The sequence below is a fragment of the Lagenorhynchus albirostris genome, chromosome 15, assembly GCF_949774975.1.
Source record: "Lagenorhynchus albirostris chromosome 15, mLagAlb1.1, whole genome shotgun sequence".
Taxonomy (NCBI): Eukaryota; Metazoa; Chordata; class Mammalia; order Artiodactyla; family Delphinidae; genus Lagenorhynchus; species Lagenorhynchus albirostris.
Window position 1 is genome coordinate 9,239,346 of NC_083109.1, and position 21,227 is coordinate 9,260,572.

Here is a 21,227-nt window from a genome sequence, read left to right on the forward strand (position 1 = left end):
TCTTTTGGGACAACAATAAGGACGTTATCTCTAATAATCTAGCGATACTTAAATTTATGTTGCTAGAACTGGAAGAAGCAGGCTCAGTCTTCCTGAGTCTAAAAGGCCAGTGCACACCCCAGTGCTGTTCAGATTGCAAAGCAATCTAAGTTTTAAAAAATAAGTGAGTTAAATGTAGAAAGGGACAGGGGTAGGAGGAAGAAATTGTTTGCAAAAGAGGTAGCTAGAGTTGAAAAAAGAGCACTTCATTGACTAGGCAAGTTCTAAATAGATACGGTACTAAAAATACCTAAATTATTTTGCTCTTGGAAATACATGAATCAAAGCTTTGTAAATGATATTTCCCCATGCAATTTGAACCAATCTATACACGGTTACGGATCTGCGCTCAGAAGGGAAGATAATTGTGGATATCTCAAAGCACATGTACTGCCATTCGTGCTGGAATCAGGCCACGATGGAGGATGAGCTTGGTGGTCCAGCATGCTCAGACACAAACACCCACTTTGCCCAGATTTGTGACTAACTTTGGATTTGCTCTGAGGGTGGCTTTTCAAAGTTTATGAAAGTGTTCCACCGAACTTCTCCCTAATGTTTCGCTCGAGTTGGAACAGAAGGAGATATTGTGGGGGGTTCTGCAGAAGACCCGCCTTAACTGATGCTGCCTAAAGCACGAGGGTAAAGACAGAAAGAAGGGGGAATAAAACTTAAGCTTTTTGCTAAAGCCCGATTCAACTGAAGGACACAAAGACATAAAAACGCCCACATTAAAAGCCAAACAAGATAATAATTGTGCATGTCTGGCTCTGAATCTAGAGGGCAAGGCTTGCGTCACTGGCACTCTGAGTTACCATGGTGAGTGATTTATTGATATATATCAAGAATGAATAGATCAAAGGCAGCGAGATGACAGGTGATCAATCAAATGTCAAATCAAAACTAGCAATCAAGTGGAAAGCTGACTTTTCAGTGGGTGGGTCTGGGAGGAGAAAAATGAACTTTCATATCACACTTCCGAGAAGCAAAACCCCAGCATACTATTAAAAAAGCAATTAGGCAACCCAAAAGGAAAAAAAAAAAAAACCCTTTACAAGATCTAATGTACTGATCCATTAACCTGTTCCTCTCTTTTTCTTTTTTCTTTTGGAGGAGGGGTGGTAAGTAAGAATTCACATGGGATAGTTCCTACTATACAAATCAATTTACAAAGTTTGCAACTCACTCTGGGCAAAGGAAACCCAGAGCTGTTTCAATATCAAAGGGGCATTTTTCTTCCCCTTTTTTAAGAGAAGGAAGAGTGTTGATTAGATTTCCAAACGTGGATCCTCTTAGAAAACATATTCAAAGGTTCGTTTCCTGGGGTGGTTTTTTCCACCTTGGTGATCAAAGCTGAACTCCTATGGCTCGCCCCAAAGCCAGCCTTGCAGCCCGGGGCTGGGTCACTGCTCACACTTCAGTGTCCCAAACCCCAGCCAGAGGAGACGCTGTCCCTCGAGGCCAGAAGCCACTGGCACTGACCACGCGGAGGGATGCGGGGGTGGAAGGACTGTCTCCCCACTCCGCACCCCAAATCCTCAACCCAACTTTGGCCCAAGAGGCAAGAAGCAGACTGGGAGAAAGTTAGGGGTGGGGTAGAGGGTGGAGGAAAATAAGTTTAAGGAGGGAAGGCTTGGTGGGATAGCTTCCCCCAACACCCCCAATCGGAGCCTGGAAAGGGGAGGATTTGGGAGACTGGAGAAGGCGAGAGAGGATGGGGTTATGAGCCAGGCAGAGAGGGGCACCCGGAGCGAACTCCCCCGAAAGCCGAGGGGGGTGGCGTCCTGGGGCACCCGGGGCGAGGAGGGCGGGCGAGGAGCTCGGCGCACCGGGCGCCCGGCCGGACAGCCCCGAAGCGGAGCCGTTTCTCTTACCTGCCGCCCGCTTGGGTGCCTGCTGTTTCCTCCTTGGCATCGCTCTACTTCGCTCCAGTCCCACTTCTGGCGCCCCAGCCCCGAGCCGCGCGCGGGGGCCCGCGGTCTCTCTCGCCTCTCTGGGTCTCCTCCGCCTCCTGCCCGGTGGCTCCTAGGGCGTCACTCGGCCTCTGTCCCCCTGACGATCCCCCCTGCAACTCCTCCACCACGGGCCAGAGACCCCCCTCTCTGGGTGGCAGACACGGACGGCTGTGCCGGCTGGTTGGAAGTAGAGGTTGGTTCTGCCTTGTTTGTTTGTTTGTTTTGGATTTTTTTTTTCCTCTCTCTCTCTTTTTGTTTTGGCTTTTTGGAATTTTTTTTTTTTGGTTTGTTTTTTTTTTTTTTTTTTTTGGTGACTGTTGAGACACTTGATTTCTTTATTAAACATCCAAGACCGGGTTCGGATGGAAGGGACGAGGGACGCACACGCGCGCGTAAAGATAAGGAAAAAAAAAAAAAAGGCAATCCTGGGAAGGTAGTGGTTTCTTCTTTTTCTTCTTCCTTCTCCTCTTTCCCTCCTCCTCCTCGCCGATCTCTATGGCGGATTCGCGCTGGGGGCAGAGAGATCACTCACTGTAGGTTTGTGGCTGCCGTCGGATCCCCGTCTGTGAGTGATATGCTAGAGGACAGGAGCGGGTTTGGGAAAGACAGAAAATCTGGAATTCACACACACACACACACACACACACACACACACACACACACACACACTCACACACTCACACGCACGCACGCACTCTCGCTTCCTCTCACACACACTCACACCCCCCACATATGCACACACACACACACACACACGCACGCACACACACTCTCACACACACACAAGACAGGGCGAGGCGATGCCAGCAAACATCGATCCTGCTGAACAAACTGAACATTAACAAACTCCTCCTCCTCTCCCCGCGACCTGATGACAGGGAGAAATTTACTCCCCAGCCGCAGAACGCCAGGCAGAGGGAGTCTATTAAAGGGACAGTGTCCCGCCGGGGAGCAGGGCTGGGGGCGGGGACCCGGGCGTGCCACCGGGGCTGGCTCCGCCGTGCGCCCTCTTCTCTGGTGCGGTGACGCGCCACCCCCTTTCCACCCTCCCCCCACCCCCGGGCTCGGGGACACCCCTTGGGGGAGGCGTGAGAAGGGAGGGGTTGTGGAAGAAAGGGGGCGGGGTGATGGTAGGAGACGCAGGGGGCCAGGTGAGCTGAGCCGCAGGGACCATTAACAGGACCATTAACCATATTAGCAGCATGAGAACTTATGTTCCTTTTGGGCAGGGGACGGGGTGGGCACCTTGGAGTGATGACCACCATCCTCTAAATCTCTTAATCTAACCACAGAGATGTCCTCCTCACCGCCTTAAATTTAATGCCCTTGCCTGTCCCACCTTCCTGCTAGTCCCTGGACGGTCATAAAAACAGGAATCTCCCATCTGTCTCCTTGATAGTTTAATCACATGGTCCTCGTTTTGTTTTGTTTAAATATTTATTGAGCACCTACTATGTGCCTATTCTGGAGACACAGCAGCCATACAGAAAGGGAAGATCCTGGCCCTCTCAGTGTTTGTGTTCTAACGAGGAGCAGACAAGTCGCCCCCAGATATCCAGGCTTTGCTTAAATGTCTCCTTCTCCCAGAGGCCAACCTTACTTAAAGTTTCACACACACATCTCCACTCCCCATTCCATTTCTCTATTTTATTTTTCTCTACTGGGCTTACCAATGTCACACATATTATCACATGTATTATGTACAGTTTTCTATTTTTATTGTCCAAATTTCCCCTGTAGAATATAAGTTCTGTTGGGAGGAGGGGTTTTATATTCCCAGTGACGGCAAAGATCACAACATGTAGTAGGTGCCCAATAAAACATCTGAATGAATGAAAGGTAAGCAAACCAATAAGATAATTTCAGAGTGAAAAGCTCCAAGAATTTGTTACAAGAGGGTTCTGTGACAGTGTCCGCAAGAGGGGGTAGCTCTAGCCTCAGTGCAGGAGATGTCATTTGAGCCAACAGGTGGCAATGGCCCTGATATGGGCCAGGTACCTTTTGAGCTGCTGGGGACAGGCTGAACATGGACCCTGCCCTCAAGGGACTCTCGTTCCAGTTGGAGAGACAATTAAAGGGGTAAGTGAGGCCTGCTGGGACAGGGGTTGTACTTAGAAGTGGGGGCCGTTAACCTGGACTTGGAGGAAGGGAGGATGTTTAGTTACGAGGTAGGGCTTCCTGGGGAAAGTCAAGTGAAAGCTGAGTCCTAAATACAGAGGAGTTATAGGCAAAAAGGGAGCTCTGACAGCATGTCCCCAGAATAAAAAGCCAGGCATTGTCTCAGTCTTTCCAAGGGCTTCTCCTTCCTGCATTAAAATGCCCTGAGGCCCTTGTTAAATGCATGTTCTGAGGCCTTTTACTCTAGAAGAAAATGTTCTAACCCTGGCACTATTGACCTTTTGAGGCCATAATTCTTTGCTGTGGAGGCCACCGTGCATTGTAGGATGTTTAGCAGCACGTCTGGTCTCTACCCACTAGATGCCAGACTCTTCCACCCTAGTCGTGTCAACCAAAATTGTATCCAGACGTTGCCCAAAGTCACCCAGGAGGTAAAGTCACGCCTAGATCTCCTAATCAGAACCTTCTAGGGCCCATTGCCCTTGACCTTCTAAGTCAGAAACTTCTGGATAAGGGCTTTGGAATCTGCAGTTTGACCAAACAACTCCCAATCCCACAGGTGAATCTCTTGCTCATTCCAGTTTAAAAACTTCTGCTAAAAAAGCCCTTGTTCTTTTGGAATCAGACCTACCCCAAATTGCTAACTATAGAGCCAACTCAGGCTTAGATATTAAAGTAATAATTACAATAATTTAGGAGTTCAAGGGGTGACACTGTTACTGTGGTCACTGTGATGGGTTTCACCAGTGTCCACTCCTCACTCCCGCCCTACCATATACTCACTGCACGTGAGGGCTGACCTGTACGATCTGTGGCGCCTTCTGCCTACAACCTACCTGTCACTTTTGCCCTCGCTCATGGGGAAGTACCAAGGGTGACCCGTCCCACAAATATTTTTCTAAACAGTTCTTTTGGGCCATAGGAAACTTTGTCCATCCTACCAGTCAGCGGCAAGATGTTATTGTCACTCTTTGCAAAGTGCTGTTTAATCATTTTTAACATCCCCGCACAGGGGGGCAAATGCTCCTTTTTCCCTCTCACGTACATGGTACAAATTGTTAATTCACTCACCCTAAATCACCCAGGCAGCCTCCACCCATTACCAGCCCCACCCAATCCCAGCCTAGTCCTTAGGCAACTGAGGCAGAGAAAACCCCACTTCATAGTTGGCTATGTCAGCAAAAGGGGTATGAGTACTAATTGATTCTAATTACCCAACACACCTTTATGGAGCTCTGTGATAGGAACCATAGCTTATTGAGTGAAAACCCCACAGTCCTGTCATTAAGGAGCCACAGTTATAGGATCCGGAGGTACAGAATTAGGCCTGGACGGAAAAGAAGACCAAGATTGCAGTCAGCTCACCTCGAATCTGCCATATTCTGCAGAAGCCCTATGCCCGTTGATTTGGCCTTTGCATTCCATTCAATAATTTAACAAATATCTGTGTTAGGTGCCAGGTATTGCCCTGAGCACAGGAGATGCTAGAATGCATAAGATAGGATCCTCGCCTTCAGAAAACATCTGTAAAATGACATCCAAGAGACTGGGAACTAGGAAACAGGGAGTTCAGGAGCTGGACCCAGCCTTGGAGTAGATCAGGAGGGAAATAGGCAGGAGCAGTGGACTCTGTGCTACAGAAGCTCTCCTAGATGCTCTCCAGGATTCTTCTCGAATTTTACCCCCACTCTTGCCTCTTTCTCAGTAGCTGGTTATATAGTCCGGGAGGGGGAGCTCACAATATCTTCTGCAAAAACTTTCTTTTAGCTGGCTACGAACTCAATCTTGGGCCCACACTTCTAGAGTGTTCTTTCATTAATTTGTGTTTTTTCCTACTGCTACTACTGAAGAGTGTACAGCTTGGTTATCAACAAAGATTTTGGCTACCCCAGCGGATGCATAACACAGTGGTACCCAGATGCCATTCAGTGGTGTAGACATAACACTGAAAAATGCTGAATCACATAGTGAAAAGGTTATTATTTCCTTTCAATCTGAGGCAGTGTCCGTTTGGTGCTAGCATGTCTTTTGTGCCTATCACTTGCTAACTTTTATTTTCAACCAAGAAACCACAGATCTCTGACTCAGAAGCTTAGGAGAGGCAAGAATACCTGGCTAGACTTTTTTTTTTCTTTTTTTTAAAGGCAGACTGCCACGTGCAGCGCCTCATTCGGATGTGTCTGGAGTCTTGGAAGCTTGACTACCCTACGTTCTCCTACAAATGGACCTTGAGAGCTTGTCTGGAGGTTCTAGCAGGGGAGCTCAGCTACTCGTATACCCTTGACCGAAGAGCGGTCCTCCTCTATTGGGGAAGGTCGTCCTCTTCGACGGAGCGCACAGCTTAGGGAGGGATGCACGTGGAGCAGTGAGGGAGGAAGGGGACACCCACCTCTGGTTAGACTTTTTTTTAATGTTTTTTTTTTTAATTGAATTCACTTTGTTTACCTCTGTCTTAGAGAAAGATACTGCTCTCCATTTATGGTAGCAATCCATTTATGGTAGCAATCGAAAGTTTAATATAATTCATGGGTTTTAAAAATAAATATACTTAAGGAACAGTAGAGAAGAAACAGTGGTTCAGGTGGGATGTGAAGATGGCAAAATGTGAGGAAGGTGGTATGGGCATGTCTAGAATTTGTAAAATACTAAACCACAGACTCCGGCACTTTCGGAAACTTCTTCCAAGAGTTGGTGGCTTGGAATAACGCTATGCTTAAGTCTCCGGGGAACTTAGCATCCTAGGATCCAACCCTCAAACTCTGGGATGTGTAAAGGCATGAGCTGATTGGAATGACTCAACCATACCTTCCAGAACACTTATTCCCACACTGGCTCAACATCAAAATCACCTGGGGATTTTTTTGGTAAGATAGAGAAGCACAGGCCCCACCCCAGACTTACTAAATTAGATCCCAGGGTGGAGCCAGAAAATCTGAAAATTTGAAAGTTCCCAGGTGATTCTGATAAGGTGCCAGGCACTGGAACCTTCCCTGTGCAAGGGCTGAATTTTGTAACAAGTGAATCAAGTTAGTAGAAGTTGCTGCATGCAAGGGACAGGCAGGGCATCTATTCTTGGATTCACTCAAAAGGGTGGTCGAGGAGCCTTTTCAGTGCACCCTTTGTGGCCCATGAATGCCCCGTTAAAGCACATACCTATTGTATTATATTTTTGGCGGGGGTGTAGTTTGCCTGTCTTACTGCTGGACTGCAACCCAATGCAATTAAAGCAAATATTCTCTGAGTGCCTACCTTACGCTAGTCACTGCTGTGATTGTTGGACACTGGGGCAGCCTGTGAAATTCTTGAGCGTCTTAGTTTCTGTCATGTCTCCCATACAAGTTTCAGGGCTTTTGCATTTACTCTTCCCTCCAGCAAGATTCCTCCCCCATATCTGTTTTTCCCCTTTACTCTCAACTCAAACATCACTTCCTTCTGCCCACCCTATCTGTCCCACTCTGTCTCTCATCCTTCATGGTACTTACAACCACATGTAAGTAATTTCATGTACTTGCCTCTTTATTTTCTGTCTCCCCTAATTAAAACGTAAGTTCTATCACCTATATATCTCCAAGTCCAGTGCAGGATTGGTGTTCAGTAAAAATTTGTGGAATGATTGAATACCGAGCTAAGCATACTTGCAAGGAAGGATAAACTTTAAAACTATCTTAGGGCTTTTGTTAGATAGGCCTGTATAGCATTTCAGCCTGTGTGCCTCTTTCCAGTTGATGCTGTCCTCCCCTCCCCAACTTCCCTCCCTCTTTTCTCTTCCCTCTCTCTCACCTATTGCCTCCTTCAGATCCTCTCTTAATTACTGCCTCTTTCAGGAAGCCTTCCAGGGTGGATCCCATGTGATTCAAACTTCTCTAGTCCATATCTTCCCCAAACAAAGAGACTCAATGTAGAGTATGACTCCAAATATATGAGCATACAGGCAGACAGAATTCACCTTGAATATCAGGTAGGTTACCTTTGACAGTGGGTATGAGGAGCTTCTGAGGGGCTGGCATTGTTCATAACTGGGGTGCTGGTTATGCTAGTGTGTTCAGTCTGTGAAAATTAATTCAGCAGCATGCTTCTGATTTGTGCACTTCCTTATCTGTACAGAACGCTTCAATTAAAAAAAGCAGTGTTCTCAAACTTTGCGGCATATTATAATCAACTGGGGTGATTTTAAAAATCCCAATGCCCTGGTCTTACCCCAGACTCATTACATCAGTCTGTGAGGGCGGGATCCAGCCATCAGTATTTTTTAAAGCCCCCAGATGATTCCAATATGCCGCCAAGTTTGAGAGCCAGTGTACCATACGATTTTGCCCTTGAGGACATAATTCATTGCCTTGCTCTTCTGTCATTTAACTCATTCAGGATATCTCTCTTCCAGTAACTGTTTTGTGAAAACTTTAAGGTAGCAATCTCTGGTTATTTCCTACCCTCCCATGACACCTGGTACAGCATCACGGTGAAGGGGAGAACCGGACAAGAGGACATGGCAGATGGATCGTGGAGAGTGACAGCAAGAGTAAAGCAGGGTGTTGTGATAGAGAGTGCAGGGGGCAGGGTCCACTCAGGGTGGGGGGTCACGGAAAGCCTTTCTGAGAAGATAACATTTAAACTGAGATCTGGAAGACACAAAGCAGCCAACCAGGAGCCAAAGCCTGAAATTGGAAGAGATTTCTCTGCTTCTATAACACAAAAATGCAGCTGCCAGGTCCCAGGTTGAGAGAGCCAGCCAGCCCGGGGAAAGGGGAGCAGAAAGGAGGCAAGACAGGTGAGTCATGGTGGGCCGGGGGGGAGTGTGCACATCATTGGTCATAATATGGAGTTTGAATTTTCTCCTTTCAGCCATTGATAAATGCTAATTAATTCATTTATTTACATCCTGAAACACTCAGTCCATTAGACTGGGTTTGCTCAACCAACACAGAAGACACTATGTCTTATTGTACTTGGTGGAAATTTGCTCCCTGAAAACAGTTAAGGTGGATGACAAAGTTTGGGGATATGCTCGGGCATTGGCAAGCTTGCTTCTGTGAATAAATCCTCCAAAAGTCATCAGCTTCTCTTTTGTTAAGAACTATTTTGATGTGGTTAGGTGTAGCGTTTTGCAACAGCAGTTAAGCATGATGTGTATTTTAAATAGCACAACTGCTGAGTGGGCAGGCTGGGGTACAGGAGCTGCTTGGTTGAACATATATCGCATTTTCCTTGGAGGTGACTACTTGCAGTTGGTGACAGTGTTTTGCTGCTGCTGAAGAATCCAGACCACGTCGCTGGCCCAGTAATCCATTGCTCAACTTCATTAACCACAGGAAGACATTAAGTGAATGTAAGGACCGGAACAGCCTGGAAACCATGTGGCGAGCAGCCTTAAGTTCTGGGCTCCGGTACATTTTATGCCACCTCAGCTGTGCCCCAAGTGCTCCTCCCTGGACTCATTAGAACTGTGCGCCCCAAGGTGCCCCTCAACTTTCAGAAGCAAATAGAGTGTGATATAATTCGCTCTGAGAACACCTTTCTGTCTTATCAGGGAGCATGTCTTATCTATTATGATTAGGCATTAAGCGTCCTATTGTCCTGAAAATTTCATGAGATTCTACCCCTGCTTGCTAGGATTATGCCAAAGTGACTTGTCCTGGATGCTCTTTTTGCCCATCAATACAGCTTGTCTTTTCTCCTTAACTACTGCTGGGAAGGCCAACACAGCTCAGGAACCCACAGACGTCAAGTGGTTGAATAGTTCGGGACTGTTGCAAAGCCTCTTGTGTGTCTTGAAGGATTGCGTGTCTCGCCTTTGGTTCCGCAAGAAGCACACACCCCAAGATAAAGATCTGAGAGCAAGTAGTTTATTTGGGAGATAATCCTGGAAAACTCCGGTAGGGAAGTGGGGGAGTGAATAAAGAAAAGGATGCAGGCAATAGGGGTGTGTTATCAAGCAGGTTATCACAGCGGGCAATTGCAACTTAATCCTGCTGGGGGAACGCTGGGAGTCAGTGTAGATTCTGCACGTCTGAGCTCTCCCTTCTGAAGTATGAGAGAGCTGGGGTATCCATCGACATTCCATCCTGAGAGCTGGGATGAGGGCCTCTCCCGGCCTTCCCTGCAGGCAAAGAACCACTCCCTGCTGGCAGTTAAAGCAGAGTGTGGAGAAGTGGGCCGAGTACCAGGCGGTGTCTGTTGCACTGGAATCCCCCAAACTGGGAGCTTCACATGGGCAGGGACCAAGACTGCCTTATTCATTGCAATATCTCCACTTAGCCTAGTTCCAGGTACACAGCAGAACTTCGACAAACAGCAGACCCTCAATAACCATCCAGCGAAGGCCCAGTGTATTTGAAAGCTTCACACCATGCCTCTCTTAGCTGCTCCCTCTGTTTTAGTCCTATTGTTTATGATGTATTTAGTGCTTAGAAGTCTTTTTCATTCGCTGGTTTTGTCAGTGTACTCTCTCCCCACAAGTGTGGCTCACTGGAGGCGGGGGTCTCTCTCCTTGTTATATGTCTAGTAGGGGCATAGAGAAGAGTTCTCATTATTACCACAGCTCAAGCTTTTAAACAAGATGAGACGTGATCCAACACTTAAGTGTGTTCTTAAGCATAAGGTGGGAGCAGAACATTTGAAATTAGGATTGTCCATAGAAAATATAGGACACAGAATCACTGTGTGCTGCCCAGGTAGGCACTAGGAAAGAAAGGTAAATGTAGGTTTGAAGTCAGACAGACCTACATCTAAAAAATACTTTTACTATTTACTAAGACTATAACCTTGGGCAAGTTATATAGCCTCTCCGAACCTCGGTTTTCCTATCTGTAAAATGGGCATAATTACATCACCAATTCCATTAGGGGCTCAAAGAGGATTATGTGACCAAACATAAAATACTTAGCACAATACCTGACACGTAGAAAGTACTCCCGCATTTTTAGCTTTTTCATTCTTTTTCTAGCATTTGTTGATTGACTATTGTTTACAGAGTGCTTTCAGCTGTACCAGAGGTTTAATCTAATCTGTACTAAGGGATAAAACTAAATCAGCTCAATCCTCTAATCTGCAAGGGCACCAATTTACAGAAGCCAATCAGGGAAGCTCAGGTCCTCCTGCAGAAAGTACAAAGGCGGCAGGGCACAGGTCCTGGCCATTGGCAGCAGAGAGCTCCTGCCACAGCCTTCTTCTCTCCTTCAGCGTATCCTCTTTTCCCACTAAGGTTCATTAAGCACCTGCTCCATGCCAGGCCCTGGGTTGGGTGCTGGGAATGCAGCAGGGAAAAAAGGTCCTGCCTGGTTCTTAGGGAACTTAAACATCTAGGGAAAGACAGATAAATTAAACAAGTGGTAATAATAGTAGTTAACATTTACAAAGCACTTGGGCCACAAGCTATTCTAAGCACTTTAAAATATGAACTTATTAATCCTTAGAACAATTCGATGAGATAAATTGCTTTTCTTGTCCCCATTTTACATATGAAGAAACTGAGGCACAGAGAGGTTAGATAACTTACCCAAGGCTATGGAGACAGCAAATGGGGAAGCCTGGATTCAAACCCTCCTGAGATGGCTCTAGCTTGTAGATTCCTCCACCACGCATTACTCCCTCTCAGTAATGCTGCAGCCATGCAGACTTTTGTATCACAAAACGTCTAGTTACCGCATTGCTTCTCCCTGTTTATACCCGCAGCTTAACAATTCTTAAATTTTAACCTGTGTATTGTCTCCTACAAAGTTAAAGTAGATTCCTGGGCTCCATCTCGAGAAATCCGGATATAGTAGGTCTGGGGTGGGGTCTGAGAAGGTGTATTTCTAGCAAGATACTGTGAATTCACAGACCACATTTTGAGTTGCAGGGTTCCAACGGGTGCTTTTTCCTCCCAGGGGACACATCACAATGTCTGGAGAGGTTTTTGGTTTATTTTATTTTATTTTTTTGCGGTACGCGGGCCTCTCACCGCTGTGGCCTCTCCCGTCGCGGAGCACAGGCTCTGGACGTGCAGGCTCAGCGGCCATGGCTCACGGGCCCAGCCGCTCCGCGGCACGTGGGATCTTCCCGGACCGGGGCACGAACCCCGCGTCCCCTGCATCGGCAGGCGGACTCTCAACCACTGCGCCACCAGGGAAGCCCTGGAGAGGCTTTTGATTGTCACGATTCAGGGGTGTGCTACTGGCTTCTAGCGGGTAGAGGCCAGAGATGCTGGCAAACATCCTATAGCGCACAGGAAAGGCCCCTGCAAACAAAGACTGATCTATCCCCAAACGTTAATAAGGGCCAGGTTTGAGAACCCCAGGGTAGAGCATGGCCTCGCAAACTTTAATGTATAAAGGAATCATCTGGGGACCTGGCTTCAAATGCAGATTCTGATCAAGTGGGTGTAGAGCGCCTGGGATGCTGCACGTCTAACAAGCTCGAACTGATGATGCTTCTGCTCCAGGGACCACACTTGGAGCAACAAAAGCTAGAATATGTCCTGCACAAGCACAGGTCTTGAATCAAGGCTCAGGGTGCAATGAACTCCTTAGAAATAAAACCCAAACATCATCCTGAATTAGTTCAGAACAAAAGTAACTGAGTTTCAATAATCCTCCTTCAACTCCCACTGTAGCAAGTTTTGCCCTTAAAGAAGGTACAGGGAGGCAGAGGGGCTCAGAGAGAGGAAATCTCCGTTCCTCTCCTGGACGCAGTTAGGGGCCGATTTAAAACGAGGAAGGACAGAACTTGGTCAGCACTGCTTTCCTTCAGTTCTGAAACATCAAGTAGAGTATATTGTTGCCTGGAATTGTGGCTTCTTTCCAAGAGCTGCACGTCGCATCTGCCTGACTTTCAGGTCTGCAAACGCGAGATGAAAAAGTGGCTGTTTTTAAAATGGTTGCTCTCTTGGGAAAGGGATATGGGAGAAAATGGACTCTCTGCGTCCAGCCCTCCAGAGATGGCACCCCAGCCCTTGTGATAAATGGCAGCATTAACAAGGTTTGGTTGAGAGGGGACCTACAGATTTATGACTTCCTGTCTCCGCCAGCAGATGTCATTATGGCTGACAGAACAGAAGGCCTTTCAAGAGCTAGCTGGGGTGGAGCTAAGAAGAGGGAAAAAAAATTAAATAAAAGGCAGAAGACAAAAGTAGCGTTTGCTCAGTGGTGCTATTGTTGATACTGTCATTTTAGGGACACAGGGAAGTTTTACATTAAACTGAACATCTTATAATATCTTTGAGGTCCAGCTTCGAAGATTTAGGCAGGAACTCTCAAATGAAGGACAAACTTATTAGCTTCACTTAGATAAGAAAACCTGCAGGGTTTCGTTCCTGGCTTATTTGTACCTGAAAAGTTCTCTGGGAAGAAGTGAACGCTGCACTGAATAAACATATATTTTACTCTGGGACATCATTTGATAGGTGTTTAAATATATTTATTTTACAAATTCAGCAGCCTGTTCTGAAATTCCTTTGATATACATAAAATTTTACCCATTTTTAAATTGTTTTATAGGGTGTCATTAGTATTTTATGGGCCAGATTTTTTGTGGTATAGAAAAATGATATAAATTTGGCATTTATCATTGGGCACCCAAACCCACATTAATAAGTACCGCTGCTTATTACTTACTTAACAATAACTACAGGTCACATTTCCTCTTTCTAATCCTCACCTGAAGATATACCTTCTGTAGGTAAAGGAAGCATTTTTTTTTTTCTAGCTGATTCTCTCATCTAATGGATACTTGAATGTATTCTGTGGGCTCAGGTAATCAGTGCCTCAAAGTGTGACCCAAAAGGAACAACTCTGGTGACAGATGCTAGGCTGTCTTTAGTCCTGTCATCAGCAAATTATCCCCCATCAGGACCACACGACCAATACGCCTGGGCAGAAATAAAGAACCATGGAGACCTTCATGGAGGACAGCTACAAGGTCCTCTTATAAAATGAACTCATTTCAAGCCAAAACTTGATCCAGAGACTTCTTCTATAATTACTCAATAGCTATGATGTTAATGCATATGTGGTAGCGAGTATCTGATTTTTGCAATGACACTGTAGGTATGGAAATGGCCACCCCACAGTCCCTTCTGCGAACCACTCTGGAGTGGCAGTCTGGTGGTCTGCTTAAAACCCGGGCTCTGGAGACTCATTCTCTGAATTCTTTTTCTGGCTCTTTCATTCACTACCTGTGTTATTCTGGGCAAGTTACTTAAGCTGTTTTGTCACCTGTAAAAGATGGACAAAAATAGCACCATTGTCTTAGCATTTTTTTAAATGAAGATCTAATGCAATGATCATGAAGTGATTAGCCAAGTGCCTGGCCCAGGGTAGGAGTTCACTAAATTAGCTATTGTTGTAATGATTAATGTTCAAATACATTCCCTCTTCACTATTTCTCAGGTAGCTGTGTAGAGACATAGACTAGTTCACTGGCCACCCAGAAAAGAAATCCAACAATAACAAAATAACAATAACGTTGATTGTAGCTGTCATGTATTGAGTGCGTAAGAAGCGCCAGACACTGTGCTAAGTGCTTTACGTGCAAAACCTGTTGATTTTAATCCTTAAAACAACCTTACGAGGACAAGTTATATTACTCCCATTTTACATATGTTAAATGTAATCTTGTTGAAACACAGATTGCTGACTCCTTTCCCTAGAGTATCTGATTCAGTAGGTTTGGGGTGGGGGCCCCAAGATTTTTATTCAAAAAATTCCCAGGTGATGTTGCTGCTGTTGATCTGGGGACCACATCTGAGAACCACTGGTTTCAGTAACTTGTTCAAGGTTATATACACAGTGAGTAAGTGGCAGAGTGGATTTTCAAACTAAAAAATTTGAATATTTAAAAAATGTATTCTTAACAGATATCTATGTTACTTAAAAGTTCCTTACATCAAACTTTTGAATTAATGGTTGATGGTTGAATCCACAGAGCATAATGTTCAGAGAGCTGCTTGTTTGAATTAAATATTCTCTTCCATGATGCTCCTCACGGTGCAAAATAGTTTGCAATTCCCTAGAAGGGGAACATTTCAGGAATATTTCAAAAGGAGCAGTCCTTATACCATCCCCACACAACCACTGTTGAGATCCACAGCAGTCCTGCTGGGGTGGAAGAGAATGCAAGGCCTGTGACCCACCCCAGCTGGAGAATTCATTAGAAGTTCCAAGATGGAGCCCAGCCGAGCAAGCTACACCTGGATGCCATCTGTTTCTGAAAGGCACTGTATTTCCTCATTCCCCAACCTGGAAGGGATCTCAAAACACAGCCCACTGGACACCCAAGGGCCCTGGCGATGTCTCCACTGAATGTCTAAGATATAGATTTCTCCACAGTCCAGGTGAGCGTCTTAAAACCAGTCAGCCCAGGGGACCACTGGTATAAGCTGCATTGCGGAATAAGAACAGGGATGTGCTCTGGCCCACACTGGAGGGTTTGGGAACGTAGGAGAGAGACCTCAAGAAGCGCCTGGTCAGAGATGTGAATGGAGACAGAGGACTGAAGGTGGAGAGCCAGGATAACATCCCAAGTCCCTTAGTGGGCACAGTAATGCAACAAAGGGTCATTAGTATCTTCCTCATTTCGCTGCAATTGAAAAGAACTGGAATTCAAATACATGGACAAGATGCACTTCAAGAAAATGGAAGCACTCAAGGACTTGAGAAGACAGATGAACTGAGGAAAACAAGTAGTGACATTGACAGAGGCAAAAGATGGTTACTGGAAGATCAGGAATTCCTATTGCCATGATCAGGAAGGAAGAATAGAGAAGACCTTGGACTTGCTTTCAGGAGACTGGGATTCTACTGCTAGCTCTGTAGAGAGTAGATCAGCTGGTCCTTGAGGACCCTTCCTTTCTGACACAGGAAGATGCTATTTATTCATATATTCACTCTTTCATTCATTCAACAAATATTTGCTGAGCACATCTTATGGACCAGGGGCTGTTAGAGACTGGCCTATGCTCTTTTTTTTCTGGCAGCACCTGCTGAAGCTTAATGCTCATTCTGGTTGTATGACCTTGGGACTTGCACTCAACTCTGGATCAATCACTAAAGTCAGGGGGATGGAATATTGCTGATCCCAGGACAGATGCTCTTTTTGCGGGTAGGGCTGCCACCTGCCTCACTTCAATCACATTGTTTTAGAGACTTGGTTCTTAAAAGAAAAATTAAGGGGTTGTTACCAGAAAGGCGGCACATGGATGTTGGACAATCAAAACCCATAAAAATTCACAGTAATACCTAACCTTCTATTTTTGTGCCTCACTTTCCCCATCTGTAAAATGAAGAGGTTAAGATAAAGTGAAGTCCACACATTTTTACTACAAAGGACCCCTTACTTGCTGTCATCTGTTGCCCACCGTGGGGACCAAATTAAACTAAATTTGAAAGATTTTGTCTATCATATATCCATTCATCCATCAATACATCCATCTGCCATTTGACATGTTTTTATTGAATATCCACTAGTTTCCTGTCTTGTTCTAGCACTGGGATTATAGCAATTGTACTTTGCACAACCCTGGGGCCTCTGTATCAAACCTAGACTCATTTGTATTAGATAATTCAAATCTCCATTGTTTAAGCCACAGTTAGAAGTATTCTGCTACTTGCAGTTAAAAGCATTCCTAAATGATAAATCAGATCCAACAGAGGCTCCCTAAGCAGCTTTTAGTATGAAGATGTCCAGTGAATAGATAATTTCAAGTGTCACAAGAGTCCTGAAGAGGAGTACAGGAGCTTAAATCTGGGAGAACTAATCATTTTTTTAAAAAATGCTTTTAACGAGCAATGACATTTTTCTACCATGTTAGAGAATTAGATCAGTTTGGCAAAATTTTTCTTAAAGGACCACACAGTAAATATTTTTGCTTTGCTGGCCATATTGGCCTCTGTTACAACTACTCAACTTTGCTGTTGTAGTACAAAAGAAGCCTCAAATGATATGTAAATAAATGGGTGTGGCTGTGTGCCAATAAAACTTTATTTACAAAAAAAGGCAGCTGGCTAGATTGGCCCTTGGTCCATAATTTACTGACTCCTGAATTAGGTACACACATTGAGTATGCAATAAAGAACAGGCAATCAAAAATAGTGTATAATATACCTATTAAAATATGGCAAATTTCTCAAAATTCTGCTTTTCAGATTCCCAGTGCCAAGTCTTTAAGCTCACACATTCTGTGACTCAGTGATTCCTCTACCATGCCTTCCCCTTCTCGCACAGAAGTGAATTGAGTGGTGGGTCAGCTGGAGAGCTGCCCAAAGTACTAATCTCTAACAAGTTTAGAAACACTAATGGAAGAAGTTGGAAAAATATACATTTCCCCTTCTCTGATAAAAAGATATAGCGCTGTAAAGTAAAAAAGGCAAAGATACAAAAACATAACATTTATTAGCCCTGGAATATTTTTGCTGAGGATTTTTGTAGCTAACATACACAGCATTTGTAGTCAGCTCAAAGATGGCAGTTGTGGTTAGCAGAAATTCCAGAACCACGTAATGTGTGGTGTGCTGTGATTTACAAGAGATGTGATTTATATTGTGAATATTAAACCTTTTAATATACCTCCCAAGAAGTTGCTTGGTTCAGAAAAGTCACAAAAGAATGCCAAAGGAAAACTAAAACTGCAGAAAAGTTGGAAATATTTTGTCTTACTTTTTAAAAGAATATTGACTCTGTTTCAACTAATGTAAGTAAATCGTACTGATTCTGAAAAAAAAAAAGTCTTACAAGAAAATCAGATTCTCTCCACCCTCAGTGCCTATATCTTGGGCAAAATTTGAAAGGACAGTGGATTGACAAGTCACTGGATTATTAGTGCATGTGGCTCTCATTATATTAAGGCCCACAAACTTAACTGCCTGTTGTATCCAGGAAGGTAACGGAACGAAACATATTGGATCTGAGGCAACAGGGAATGGTGGGGACTGAGGCAGACTGGAGAGCTTATGACCTGTCTAAAGGTGGCAACCACTATACAAAACCACTGTAGACTCCAGTCTATTGTTTTCCCCCTTAGGAAAGATCTCAAGATCTTTATAAGAAGACGGTAATCTAAACTTTTATGTAAAAAGTTCCCTACTGTAGAAATTTTGTGCCAACCAAGTAAAACATATTTGTGGTTCAATCATGCCTTAAACTGTAAGCCTCTCTCTCCCTTTCTCTTGCAAACACACACATGCACACATAAACACATGCACAAGCACCCTCTTCTAGACAAGAAACACTCCTTCAACCACTATAGTCAGGAGACGCCTGACGATGCTAAAGTATAGCTGTGCATCTTAGGTGATCCGATTTCTCAACTCTGCCTTCCCAGACAAGATGAATTGTTGTAGAACATGGCATCCCTTCCCGTATCTCAGGCTATGGATCTATTAGTGTCACTATTTATGGAGAGGAGAGGAGAGAGTGATAATTTATACATACATTTGTTTTGTAAAAATTATACTCCCATCCTCTAATTGGCTTGAGTCCCCCAGAATATCACTTCTCTGTGATAAATAATGTGTCTGGGAGGGGAAATGCTAAATCGTCTAAGAATTTCAAATTTTTATATTGCCGCTTGTAACTGTGTCAGCCACTGAGCCATGCAGTTTTTTCCCCTTCTCAAAAATGTCACAAAAAGAAAAGTGGTCACAAAAAGAAAAGTGATCACAACAGTTTACACATGCCAAACACATATGTCAAATAAACAACATGGAAAGAGTTGCAATTGAAGTACCACCCCTGTAAAGAAACACAGTATTTAATCTGATTTTAATTGAAATGTTGCAAGTCGATACCTTTTGTTTAGTCAGGACACAAAGCAGATATAAAGGAGGGTAGTGGCAATAATCCTACTCAAGACACTTTGAACGTTGGAACTTCTGAGCCACTTTGGGGAGGAAAAAAATACTACACTTACTAATATTAAAGAAATATTATTGCATTTAGTGGAAAAAATGCTCCCAAGATGGTAATGAATAAGATAATACAGACGTCCCTCAGTACCCATGGGGGATTGGTTCCAGGATTCCAGCAGATACCCAAATCCCAAAATGCTCAAGTCCTTTATATAAAATGACATAGTACAGTCGGCTCTCCAGATCTGCAGGCTCCCCATCTGTGGATTCAACCAACCAAGGGGAATCGGGTGCAGTATCTACGGATCTGAAGGGCCAACTCCACTGCCAATTTAGTGCAGTTCAAAATTGAGCTGCCTTATGCTTCAGGAAGACACTTTTGGGCAATCAGTCGTTAAAGAAACTGAATAGCTTGGTGTGGTGGACCCCAGTGGTTTTTCCATCTAACTTCTGTTCATCTTGCTCTTTCAGATGACACCATTTGCAGTATAATTCTCTCCCATGATCAGCCATCCATTTTTGTGATATTGATCCTTCCCCCAGCTTTAGGGGCTGGACTCTGACTGGCTAAAGCCAACGATCCTATTCTATCTCATCCCTCTGGCTCCCATGGTTTGATTCATGATGGAAGAAACCCAGTCAAAACCAATAAAATCTGTGGAGAAGTTTTCTAGGGCTTCTGGGACAAAAGAAGTGTCTCAACTTTTTGAGATCCACCTGCGGTCTGTGTGGTATGAAGATACAAAGACATGAACAACTTTTTTGCTACTAAAACAGAAGACCGTGGAACTGCCAACAGGAATTCATTTGAAGCCTGAAGAAGTAGCTGATTCTGTGGAAGACAGAGAGGAAATACGGAAGGGAACAAAGCTGGTCCTAGATGGCACTAGATCAAACTGTACCTGAAGCTAACCCTGCCCCTGGTCTTTTCAGTGATGCAAATTTATCTGTTCCTTCATTCTTTTTTTAAAATATACTTTAAGTTAATTAATTAATTAATTTATTTTTGGCTGCGTTGGGTCTTCGTTGCTGTGTGCGGTCTTTCTCTAGTTGCGGCGAGTGGGGGCTACTCTTTGTTGCGGTGCACGGGCTTCTCATTACGGTGGCTTCTCTATGGAGCACGGGCTCTAGGCACGCAGGCTTCAGTAGTTGTGGCATGTGGGCTCAGTAGTTATGGCGCATGGGCCTAGTTGCTCCACGGCATGTGGGATCTTCTTGGACCATGGCTCGAACCTGTGTCCACTGCATTGGCAGGCAGATTCTTAACCACTGCAACACCAGGGAAGTCCAACATTCCTTCATTCTTCAAGCCAGTTTTTGATTTCCAGTCATTTTCAATGGAAAGATTCCTAACTCACCATTTGGTTTTGTCAAGTTGATGATGACATATTAATACCTTTTCAATGAGTTATGCTGGGAAAATGGGGTCATACTGTGGGTTTCTGCTTCACTGTTTTGTTTAGTATGTTGTTTTTGATTGGAATGAATACCTTCTTAAATGATTTTCTTACTAGTCTCCTGTCCACCCTTTATAACACAGATCAGGTACCACTTCCCTATGAATTCATTACTGAGTGAGAATTACAAACCCTGGAGTTTCAGATCTACTGAGGCTGCCCCAAGTACTGGTTAAGAGCATGTGTGTTACATTAGACAAACATGATTTTGAACCCTGGCCCTGTAATTTACCAGCTGTGTGACTTTGGATAATTCACCTAAATCCTCTAAAACACTTTGCCCAATCTGTAAAGATGCTGTTAATAACAGCATCTTACCTCAGACAACTCTTGTGAAGAGGAAATAATTCATGGTGCGTGACACAGAATAAATGCTCAATAAATGCTGGTTGCTATCTATTGTTGTTAGTTTCGTCATACTTATCAAGAAATCCACCATATAGAAAGAGCCCAATTAATCTAATCTGCAGTTACTAGCCCAATAAATATTTGCTACATGAGTAATTAAAAAGTTGATGAATAGATGGTAGAATGAATACATGAGTGAATTAAAACATAATAATGAAAAAAATGAATGAATGGGAACTGGAAACTGAGAAGTAAGACCGCAAGTAGAGGGGCTGGGCCAGGGGATATGATGGAGGAGGAAAGAGTGGAAAGACACTCTATGCTTTATGGAAATGCCCTTCCCATGATCTGTGTTCCCATGATCTGTGTTCCCATCAGGTAGAATGTTCTGCAATGCTGCTCCCTTCCTACGCTCATTACTGCAGGTCATCTGTTGGGAGCTTTTTGATGGGCAGCTCTACAGAGAGCATTAAGCAGCACTTATGGCCAAAGTC

General features: G+C 44.5%; 2 protein-coding genes across 3 annotated transcripts in view; one reads left to right on the top strand and one right to left on the bottom strand.

The window, feature by feature from the left end:
• Positions 1–2,766, bottom strand: part of TSHZ2 (teashirt zinc finger homeobox 2) — a 273,376-nt gene extending 270,610 nt beyond the window's left edge. Inside the window, exon 1 of the mRNA XM_060123239.1 lies at positions 1,911–2,766. Coding sequence (XP_059979222.1) covers positions 1,911–1,950 — 40 coding nt within the window. The 5' untranslated portion in view covers positions 1,951–2,766. The remainder of the gene's footprint in view (positions 1–1,910) is intronic.
• LOC132505257 (uncharacterized) lies at positions 1,621–20,645 on the top strand. 2 transcript variants are annotated; one of them, XM_060123240.1, is made up of 3 exons: positions 1,621–2,184; positions 6,254–6,503; positions 19,400–20,645. In XM_060123240.1, exons 1-2 carry the CDS (start codon positions 1,759–1,761, stop codon positions 6,452–6,454), a joined length of 627 nt encoding a protein of 208 aa, XP_059979223.1. In that variant the 5' UTR covers positions 1,621–1,758; the 3' UTR covers positions 6,455–6,503; positions 19,400–20,645. The 2 variants fall into 2 exon arrangements, with proteins under 2 accessions (XP_059979223.1, XP_059979224.1); XM_060123241.1 differs by lacking the exon at positions 6,254–6,503 and having other exon boundaries at positions 1,622–2,184.
• The last annotated feature ends 582 nt before the right edge of the window (positions 20,646–21,227 follow it).

What these genes read in the sequence shown, in the direction of transcription:
- LOC132505257 (XM_060123240.1), top strand. Translation starts at nt 1,759, where the DNA reads ATGAGCCAGGCAGAGAGGGGCACCCGGAGCGAACTCCCCCGAAAGCCG. An exon ending in CCGGCTGGTTGGAAGTAGAG is followed by an intron (nt 2,185 to 6,253) that starts GTTGGTTCTGCC and finishes TTTTTTTTAAAG; the next exon opens with GCAGACTGCCACGTGCAGCG.